This window comes from Cornus florida, unplaced genomic scaffold (assembly GCF_030987335.1).
Source record: "Cornus florida cultivar Cherokee Brave unplaced genomic scaffold, ASM3098733v1 CherokeeBrave_3.0.0_Hap2_Chr01, whole genome shotgun sequence".
In the NCBI taxonomy this organism is placed as follows: Eukaryota; Viridiplantae; Streptophyta; class Magnoliopsida; order Cornales; family Cornaceae; genus Cornus; species Cornus florida.
In genome coordinates, this window is record NW_026775571.1 from 101,231,426 (window position 1) to 101,242,667 (window position 11,242).

The 11,242-nt window shown below is 33.3% G+C and overlaps 1 protein-coding gene across 2 annotated transcripts; it reads right to left on the reverse strand.

Annotated features, from left to right (window-relative positions):
• Positions 1–1,238: 1,238 nt before the first annotated feature.
• On the reverse strand, positions 1,239–6,329 carry LOC132309578 (glutamate receptor 2.7-like). 2 transcript variants are annotated; one of them, XM_059807882.1, is made up of 6 exons: positions 5,477–6,329; positions 4,014–5,305; positions 3,156–3,465; positions 2,238–2,629; positions 1,914–2,004; positions 1,239–1,823 (listed from the first exon to the last, which is right to left on the reverse strand). In XM_059807882.1, exons 1-6 carry the CDS (start codon positions 5,781–5,783, stop codon positions 1,504–1,506), a joined length of 2,712 nt encoding a protein of 903 aa, XP_059663865.1. In that variant the 5' UTR covers positions 5,784–6,329; the 3' UTR covers positions 1,239–1,503. The 2 variants fall into 2 exon arrangements, with proteins under 2 accessions (XP_059663865.1, XP_059663857.1); XM_059807874.1 differs by having other exon boundaries at positions 1,241–2,004; positions 5,477–6,327.
• Between the last annotated feature and the right edge of the window lie 4,913 nt (positions 6,330–11,242).

Sequence of the window (11,242 nt, forward strand, 5' to 3'; positions counted from 1 at the left end):
AAATAAAGGCTTGGCCCAACCATAGTTTTTGAATGCCTTTCACTATAATTAAGTCGCACAATCTTTCTTATTGGGTGCTGCTATCACGTTTTAAGTTTGCTCATTTTCTTACTTTTTGTAATTTAAATTTTGTCACTTTTACGTTTTTGCTCTGTACAACTTAACCTATGACTTCAACCATTGTGACTTATCTTATGACTTCACCATAGTAAATCTAGCTTACAGGAATAAACTTCTCTATCAAAAAGGAATGAGAGATTAAATGTTCCAGCCAAAAAAAAAAAAATTATTGCAATAAGTGGTTAGTCCCACCACTCCTTTTCGGCGTATTTTTTTTGTAAAGTAAATTATAGTGATCTTTTTAAAAATTTTGTTAATATATACTAATTGTGATGACCTCTATGGACATATGGAAGATACTTGACGAATTATCATACTAGTACGCCCCGAGTGTCATGATCCCGTATCACTTGGAGAAGGTGAAAGTGAAGACAAAGGTAAAGCCTTATATGTTCAACATATTTCTAAGACACAACATATTTTAAAGCTATCCATCATAACTCCACAGTTAAGTGCGCTTATGTTGAAAGTTCAGGATATTCAACCCTTGTGTTTTTTTTTTGAAAAAAATGATAATCTTTTCATTCCATTTCATTATTTTATTTTATTTTTTCTAGTAAACCGAGAAAGGTATTATTAATTCAATCCAGGAGTATTACAGTCATCTGCAGCAGCCAAAGCAATAGAGGTGAGAATGGTCCAGAATAGGAAAACGTAAAAAGCTAGAATCTAGTTGCCAAAAACCTAATATTATTATCCACTACAAATTGAATCTTCTATAGGTCTATTTAATCTATTCAACACATGAAGCTTTTATTCCCTGTTGTCCAAAACTTAAGCTTTTCTCATGAATTGACTTCAATTGTATTATCTGCAATGACATTGTCAACCCTGCATTTTTGTGGAAAATAAACATTCTTTAGAAGCCACGTGAAATTCAGATTCAGATTCTTCAAGATCAACTTCTGTCTCTGGAAGTAATTGCAAGCCCTGGTCAAGATAAGATGACCAAAATTAATTAATTCTATCATCAAAGTTAGGATTTAGATTTGAGTGGATGCAAATGACCATACCGTTGAGAGAAGAAATAGGAATGAGAATGACAAAAATCATATACATATATACATACATATATATATATATACACACACACACAAATGCCATTAGAGGATTTGAACACTACATGTATATATATTTGTAGAGTTCAAGTCCTCTAATGCCATGTGGTGGCAAAATTTGTTCCACTATACAGTATTTTTTATTTTTTATTTTATTTTTCATTTCAATACAACAAGAACAAAAATACAACTACTAAACTAGGAACTAATAAAACTAGTTTTAGTGACTGTGATAGAAAAGCAAAAATATGAACTACAGTAAACATGTACATATTGGCATATAAACATTTGATCCTTCTATAGATCTATGTCTTGTATTCTTGTTCTAAGTCGCACGGGAATCAGTGGCTATAGGAATTCCAATTTGATCAGGTGGTGTGGATGACTCAAAATCCTCTGTAGCATCTGAAGGACTCGCGTACTCCCACCTTGAAGAGTTCCATTCATCTAATTGTTGTCCACCAGCAAAGGTTGGAGCTCTCCCTGCAGGACTCCTAGTCCCTCCATTATAAAAGTATCGCGCTACTTCAACTGTCTTGCCCCAAACACCATTATGAGCTCGTGTACTCGTGTTGCCTTCACGGCGTAGATAATTCTTTACCAAGCGGAAGAGGAAAAATAGAAAACAGAGTGTTGAAGTGCCACCTGAGATAAGGTACATACCCCAGAAACCGTGAAGGCTCAAGCTATCAGTTTGATTAGTTTGAGTGTTTGAACAATTTAAAGAGAACCAACCATCTTCTAAAATCGTTAGCTTGCCATTCTCTGATAGGGTTAGAATGGCTTCGGAGACATCAGTAGCTATAGGAGAGCCCTTTTGGAATACCTGGACATAGAATATTAAGAAATAATTTTCTGTAATTAGTTTTAATTCAGTAGATACATAGATGCTAGTTACCAAGTATGCACCAAGAATAACCAACCATGAGGTCGACCTTATAATAGACTTAAAACTTGGAAAGATGTCAACTGTTTGAATCTAAATGTTTATAGGAAAATAAACTCCTAATTTCAATGTATTCTGGTGTGATTGTGTGAAGAGTAATGTGGAGTACTTACAAAGCCTAATCCTCCAAGTCTGTAGTAAGGTCCAGTGACTGTGTATTTGTTGCAGTATTCTTCGAGGAAAACTTTGGCATAAGGGATTTCAAGAAATGCCGCTGTGATATTCCCGCTCTTGAACTCGCCTGGGTAGTCATATTCCTTGCTAACGTGTTTTATTTTTTCTAAGTGAAGTACATTCTTCAAGTAATCCGTTACAAATGAATCACCATCGCAGCCGACTGTGGCATTAGTCCTCTTTAGCCACTCTATATCTGTAATACTGGGCTCAAGCCGGGAGACAGTGAGCAATGAAGTGAGGCTGGCAGTGTAGCTCGAGCTTATGACCACCACAACAAAAAGCCACACTACAACTACCAAGCGAGTGAAGTTGCTGTGAACTTTCTCCCCTGCAAAATCAACAAACGGCAATGAATTCATTTTTCTCATTTGGTTGTGTGATACATCAAATTACTGTCATTCTTTCTTTGCTTGCATTCAACATGACCCTCCGTTTGTCTCTAATTATAAATAATCTTACGGACTTCTAGTGATTAGAATGTATAATAACCTCAAAGACTTGGTGACTTGCCAAACCATGCAGCAGTTACAGGCAGCATAACTAGTCATATGTTAGTCAAGCAAAAAAACTGTCAAATAGTATACTTTTATGTAGAAATTTAGTTTCTTAAGTTTTAGGTGGTGTTATATAAGCAAAAAGTAATTTTGGAACTTCTTTTGAAAAAGAAGGTAAACTTTGCTTTTACAAGAGTACTTCCAAAATGCATAAATATCTTACCAGTCCAATTTGGATTGGGCTGGTGAGAAAGGAAAACACTATTCAAACACTATCTTATTAAGAGGCATAAAACAGTTACTTTACGTTTATATATGTGTACAATCTTTTTGTCAGTCTGTGTGTGTTATGGTTCTTACTGTGAGTAAAGAAAAGCGAGGAGAATGTGAACCACATTGCCATTCCAAGCTGGTCCTTCCATGGGCCTCTAAACTCAGGATTGGATTGATGCTCCAAGAACCAAACTATGGCCATCGTGTATAACAAAATGGCACCAGTCACCATCCACATTTCTGCGGTGAATGGTTTTGTGAACAGCCACACCTTTTGAACTCCGGACTTCACTGGAACTACCATTGACAAGCCCGACTCAGTGAATGGTTGAGTGAATTCCACCTTTTTTGATCGGTTGGCTAGTATTGTTACATCACCAATAATAGCATCAAAAGTCTGCATTCAAGTTTGATCCACAAGAAAGAAGCAAACAAAAACATCACCAGCACTGAATTGAAAGATAAAACAGAATCTTAGAAAAATTCTGACTTCATTGCTTTTAGAATCTCCCTTCGTCTCATGTTAGCCAATTCAAACTCACAAAAACATATGTCAGGAAAAGTCTTTCAGAAAAAGAAAAAAAAAAATTCAGTGCTAGGGATGAGAATATTTCAGTGTTCTGTATATGAAACCTACATAGAGGGCAGTACTGTAGGAAAATTCAACTTTATATATTTCAGTAAGTCTACATAGCAATTCTATTAGAAAATTCAACTAGATATGTGTATATATATCACCAAGTCTTGCTGTAGTTGTGGTGGACATAATTGACTTGGCTTTCTTTTATATATGTACAAACACAAATCATAAAAATCCAGCATTGTTTTGCTTGGTGCAAGTTGCTCTATATACCATGCAATATTAGCAAATATATCTTATGTGATTAATCAATCAAAAACCAGTTAAGTGGTAGAAAAAGAGAGAATTAAAGATGGATTCAATACCTTGTTGATGACATGAACAACCAAATCGTCATAGGTGATATTATAGGGCACAAATTCATAAGGTAGGGAATAACTTTGCTCCAAAATCTTTAACACCTCATCAAATACATCAATGCAGAAACCAGAATAGTCCTTATTTGAATTTCCAGTGCCTTTCACCTTTACAAATTTCTCAAAAGAGGTCCTAGCTGGAACTCCAATCTTCATTTTCTTTGCATCAGTAGGCATTGCCCATCCTTTCGGGACCCGCTTTAGGTTTCCAGGCCAATTCAGTGAATTCACTACATCGCCCAAAGCTTCCATGCTATCACCACATTTACCAGTAGAAAGGCTCTCTGAGAACCCAAACTTAGATGACCAAAAGCCAATATCCTTATACTTTCTTCCAATGACATTTATGATTCTTATTCCAATAGCATGCGATAGCCTCCCATCATGAAAACGTATATCACCACTTAAACCAGTGAAATTGCTGGATAATATATTGTCAAGCAGCATTTTTGAAATACTAGGCCCATTACCAATTCTCTTCACAGCCAGCCCAACGCTAGTAATACCATCATATGCCCGTAGAGCATGAATTCCCGGCATGGAATCATCCTCCTCTGGATAATCTGATAGGAAACTTCTCCGAAATTGGCCTTTAAAGTCTAGGTAAGTCTTGCTATCTTCAGAATAATAGGTCTTGATTCCTATAGCACCTTGCATAGAGGAGATAACAGAATTGTTAACAGACTCCAAGAGACTTGAAACAGAGTCTGTAATTATCCACACTGAATCTGGCCCCATTAGTCCTAGCTGCTTTGCTTCTTTGAACAAATGGGTAGCCATTGATACAGATGATTGAAGAACTATGAACACCCTTGATTGTTTGGACAATAACTTTTCAACCTCTTTGTGGACGAACCTTTCTGGATCAGAAAGAGAAGAGAATGATGGAAGAACCAAACGATGCTCAATCTCCACATAAACGTTTTTAAGAGCGTCGGATAAAATAGCAAACATCTCGGAATTACCACCATACATATTGTCTTCATAAATTGTTATCACCAATCTCCAGTTGTAGGAGTGAAGAATAGCTGCAATGCAACTCACTTCTTCGGAGCTGTTGGTAGCCATTTGTACCAAGAAAGGCCATCGAAATTGCGTTAAATGTGGTGGACTAGCAGAAGCTGCAAATGAAAGAATGGGTACTTGAGCTCTGTTTCCAACTTGTGCAACTAAAGCTGCTTCATTCCATGTGTCCATGCCTATAATAACTTGAACTTGATCATCTTTAATCAATTCATCAGCTGAAACAAAAACACAAGAACCCCATAAACAGATTACAATTAGTGATCAATATGAAACCTATTCTGTGACAAAACATACAGGGAAAAAGATTTATGTTTTCATATGTATACATGTTATTTTGACCAGAAGAGGTATTGGGCTAAAAAGGGCTCAAGAGGAAGATAACTAACCAGCATAAACTGCTTTGAGGGGGTCTCTGCCGGGGTTTGAGAAATTCGAGAAATGGAGGGATAGCTTGTGATCTATTGAGTTGTTGTTGAATTCCTGGACTGCTATTTGCATGGCAGTTTTTTGTTCTTTGCCACTATGGGAATTGACATCGATGATTGCACCGATGCTTGTGGATTTGTTATCGGCTGTAGTGATGGATCCATAAGAGAAAAGGAGAAGGAAGGAGATCAGAATAGAGAAGAAAAAGGTTGGTTTTGAAGAAGTACTAATGGTAGCAAGTTCAAAAGGCATCTTAGGCTTTACCATGATTGTGCAAGGTCTTATTGAATAAGTTGAGAATTACTTGCAACTACACATAGACATACTAATTACACATTACACATTTATGCATTTGCTCAAACGCATAATGTTTGTCTTCTCAAAATGAGAGACAGAGACTTGTTGTTTGTGTAAAAAGATATGCAAAAATTCAAATTTTGACTTGGTATTCTTTGATAGGAGAAGAAAAAAAAAAAAGACTTGGTATTCTCGGATAGGAAAAGTAAGTGGTCATACTTCAGAACCAGTTTTCCTTCCATCTGAACTTTCTGCACAAATACTACTCCACAGCAAACTGATTAATTTTATAGAGTTGTCAAAGAATACTTTCTGGTTTTTGGACCCACTGACTAAATCAAACGGTTGTTGAAATCCCAACAAGTTTGCAATTAATCTTATTCAATCCCCTTATCATAAAAAATAAACCAACTTCAGAAACTAACAGCAATGAAAACTTATAGAGAGAAATTACAAAGAGGGAGAGAGAAAACTAGGAAACTTCAGATATATATACAAAAAAAAAAAAAAAGTAACTTTTACTGTTTGATGAATAGTAAAAGTACTTTTTTACTGTTCATAAATAATAAATGAATATATTTTTCACTGTTCATGAATAGTAGATTTGACCTGACTTTTTGTCGTGTGCTGGATAAATGTGCAGTCGTCTGATAAAAAGTCTTTGTCATCCTTCCATTGCATTGATGAGATTATGGAGTTAATACTCATCCAAGGGTGGAGTGCTAGCTGGACTTTGATTAAAATGATTTAGCCAATCAATATCGGTTTGCTCAACTCCCATTAGAATATCTTCTGGAATATCTATTTTTAGTTCTTTGATGTTGTCAAGGAACCTTTGTGCTTCAATTAATTGTTTTGCTAAATAGTTGGGGTAATCAAATGACAGCTGTGTGACGAAAAGTCTTCTTCCATCACAAACCATGAATGGTGCTTGAATAGTATCTCTCACTGTGATGGCCTTATCTTTAAGACTCATCGTGCTATTGATAGCAATATTGATTGGACCGATTCTTTTTGCTATCTCTAATGAATTTAGCAATGTTTTATGCTCGAATTCATTTTCTTCTGTAGTTTTAAGAAACCATATTTGATATGGCTGATTTTTTTTTGTTTTTTCTCGCCATTCAATAGAACTCAAGATCCAGAATGTCATACTAGGACTCTATAACTAATCTATAGTTTCAATCCTTAGTTGGTTACCAATACATATTAGGAACCAAAGAGCCAGCTCAAATTGGTCCTGTGAATCAGGGAGTCTTCTTCTTGCCACGGTTAATATCTTAGTATCAAATACTCACGAAAGTCTAACACGGATGTTGACATTTGGTCACAGTTATCTTAATTTGTTGGTGGTGATACATTCTATTTAATTTTAATATGAGGAATGTTATTGTTAAAACAGTTTTTGTTGCTTTCAAATAAAATTCAAACCACCCCATCAAAATATTATTCCAAAGCAAGTCTAACCATAACCCTCTCTTTTGAATATTCCATGATGTCTTTGTCTTAAATTTGTGACTTCCTAACCACCTAACTAATTTATCAAGAAATCATAGCTTCTGAATTATGCCATGACAAACTCAATTAAAAAAAATAAAAATTCAAAAAATCAAAAGCAAGCCTAACTGTAACTCTAGTCTTTTTGAACCACGTCATGATAAAATTAGAACACCTTATTAATATCCGGGGATATATATATTAATCTTGTTTCGCCATATTTGTAGGTTTTTATGTTCATATATATAGTTATGATAAAAGTGCTACTTTAATTGTCAAGTTATACCTAATTCAATCCCTCTTTTTAAGCTTGTGACTTCATTTCTCCAATTGGATGGTCCTTTATCATAAATGATGGATTGTTACCCATATAAATAAGACTGCCCATTACTTCAAACTTCAATTGTACCTTCAGTTTGGTATAACATATCCACAAAACTACTATATTGTCTTTCAAATTAATCTTCTCGCCTTATAAAACCAGTCAGCACTCATATCTACTGGTCTAGTATGTTCATATTACCTAAAGGTGTAATTGATGATATCAATAAGATATTGGGACAATTTTTTTTTTTTTTTGGTCAGGACCAGAACTAAAGAGCTCAGGTGCTAAAGTTGATTGGGAGGACATTTGCAAAACCAAAGCAAGATGGAGGTTTAGGCATTCAAAACCACCTTGACATTTTCAACAAAGCTAACATTCTCAGACATATTTTGGCAATAATGGAAAGAAATTCACAGAGCATATGGTGTGAATGGGTGCATACATACCTTGTCAGTCTTAGAGGTAGAAACTTCTGGAAAGTTAAAATATTGAATTAAATTTTCACCAATCCCAAATTCAAGGTGCCGATTCAGTGTTCCCAAAGGCAACATCAATCTAGTTCTTGGAGTTACAAACTCCTTGATTCTGTACATACTCATTCCAATTGGTTTCACCTTGTTTGGGACTCCTTTATCACTCCCCAGGTATCATCAATTCATTCTTCGGTCGAGATTGTCAACCCTAGATCGGAAATGCAATGCCTATCTCCACATTCCCAATGTATACCCACTCGGTCTAACTTGCCCAGAATCCCACTCCCATCTTTTCTTCAAATGCACATTTGTAGCCCTAATTTGGTGCAAGACAGGTGTGGCTTTTACATATCTCCACCCGACTGCAAATCATTAGTTTCATGGTGTTCACCCCATTCGGGAAATGGAAGGCCGCGGTGGCAGTGGTGGTGGATGACCACAGTGGTGTAAGTGGTGTGGGCGAAGGTGGCGAAACGTGAAATTTATTCTTTTTCTTTTGGGAATGAAATGGTCATGCACAGGAGACAGAAGCCCAGGCATATCAAATACATTAGTATTTTCCACCGATCACCATACATCATTTGTTTTTTTAAAAAGTTAGCCTGCTGATTAAAAAAAATAACCAACCCTGATACTTGCACTAATTTGTTGCAGATGATTATCTAACTAAATATTATTGATTAATTATTTATGCCCAATACAAATAAATGAAGGGTTTTATTTTCTCATTTACTACATAGATGTACCAATTAAAAAAATTAGGTTTAATAATTCACTGATGCAAGTATCATTTTCATAATATGTTATATTTGATTGAATAGACATACTTATGACCACGTGGCGTGCCTGGCATACTGAAATTTTATTCTTTTCTATTTCAAGGGTTTATAATTTAACTTTGGACAAATAACATAAATTTCCTGCAAGAAATTTTCTAAAGCAAAAAACTGACATAAAAACTTAAAAGTATCTAATTTATTGGAAAACGACGTTATAATGACACAAATGTTCTTTAATATAAATTTAAAAAATATTTTTATTTTTGAAATTTTAATTTTAAAAATATAACTTTAAGAAAATTTTATACGAAAATGCACTAATGTAAATTCAAGAAGATTTAAGTTGTCATAAAATGATTTTCATTTATTTTATTTATTTATTTTTTAAATCTAAAAAAAAAAATTACAAAAATTTAAAATTTGTTCCACTTATTTTCATTTTCTTATAGACACGCTATTAAAACAAGTTTCGAATTTTTTTTCATACTAAAATGCCGAATGAGTTCTTTGTATTAATTTTAAATTAAGAAAAATTATTTTCTTAAAGTTATGTTATTATGTTAGTCATAATAACATCATTTTGTAATAAATTAAGTAGTCAGTTATGGCAATTTTTTTTGGAAGGAGGTTTATTACTATAGCCTCGGTCCGTTATTAGTTGTCCATTTTTGGTTTTATAACTTTTTAAAGGGACATGCAATTAATGCATTATTCTCTTTTAAAATTACTAAATTGTCCTTTTTAATTTAAATATATATAGTTACAAAGTTTGAAATTTTTTAAAAAGATAAAGGACAATGATGAAAATATAAATAAAAAATGCTTTGATTTTTCAGAGAGGACAACTAATTTGAGACATGTAAAAAGAGAAAAATAGATTACTAATAAGGGACGGAAGAAATATAAACTAAAAGCAGAAAGATACGAGTATAATTTGTCCTTTAATTTTCCTACCAAAGCATATGGTGGAATAGATATTCCATTCGATCTATTCTTGCATACGGGCTTAGCAGCTTACCAAACCCAGCATTTAATTAATGAATAGACAAACAACCTTGTAAGTTGCAAATGCTCAGCTATATTTGGGAATATTTATATAACATTTTAAACTCAAACCATTAAACTCTGTTCGTCCCATAAACCGTGTGTCTTTATAAGTCAAAAATTAATTGCAATTAATATGGACGGGGTAACTAATGAATATACAATTTTTGTATTTAAATTATAGAATATTTAAAACTAAAAATTGATTGTAATTAATATGACGCACTTAACAGTCGTTAATAGACAAAGTTGGGAAGAATGCTTTAATGGAAGTAATACAACAAAATTATTTAATGGAAATCATTTTGTATTTTTTAAAGAGAGAGAGAGAGAGAGAGAGAGAGGGGGAATTCAGAGTTGAGAACGAGAATAGAGATGGAGGCGATTGGGTAGGCTGAAATGATTTGCCCTAAAAATATATATATTTTTAATAATAATATACTCAAATATATATAATATACATATATATATATAATATATGAATTTTTGAAAAAGAAAAAAAAAATATATATATATATATATATAAATTATATAACAATATAATCAAATATATAAATTTATACATACATATATATATATATATATATATATATATATATATTGTTCCTTTTTTGACCAGATATTTTAGATTTTTGTTTCTTTTTAATTAAGTTTAATTTTAGTTTCCTTCTAATATCTCCAACTTGACTTGGAATGTGCCTAATATTAATATTACTAATGCAAATATGAATGGTGGGAATGGTAGTTGAAAAAGGATGGTGGTTGTGTCAAAAAAATAGTATTTTGCATAAAATGCTTAGTTGATCGTTTCACCTTTTGGTTTCCTTTTCGTTTGTTTCGAGAAATATATTAATTAATTTCGATTCTTTCTTTTTCTCTTGATTCTTTACATTGGAGCAGAATTGTTAAAATGTAGCATTTTGACAGTATAACACTTGTCAAAATATAGATTTGGCAGCTGAAAATAACTTTTAGCATTGGAGATGTTCTTACATTTAGGATTGAAAAAAGTTCAGCTCAAAATTTGGCTCGTTTGGGATTGCTTCTATACCGTTTAAGAGTACTTTTATTTTGAAAAATTGTGTTTAGATGTGTTTGATAACCGTTTTAAGTGCTTTAAATGGTTACCAAATTTAGTTTAGAACGTTTGAATGAAGTTAGAATTTGGGGCTTATAAAATTGCGTTCTAAATAGAGGTTAAATATTTTTGGTAATTATTTTTCATTAGACAATTTTATTCATTTTATTTTTTATACTGACAATTACACCCATTCCTTAATAAAGTTGATATTATCAAATATGGTAACATCA

Bases quoted from the DNA above. Each gene is read 5' to 3' on its own strand.
- LOC132309578 (XM_059807874.1), bottom strand. From the start codon at position 5,783: ATGGTAAAGCCTAAGATGCCTTTTGAACTTGCTACCATTAGTACTTCT. The intron at 3,466-4,013 runs GTATTGAATCCA...ACTTGAATGCAG, and splicing joins TTGTTCATGTCATCAACAAG to ACTTTTGATGCTATTATTGG. The intron at 2,005-2,237 runs GTAAGTACTCCA...TTCTATGTCCAG, and splicing joins GACTTGGAGGATTAGGCTTT to GTATTCCAAAAGGGCTCTCC.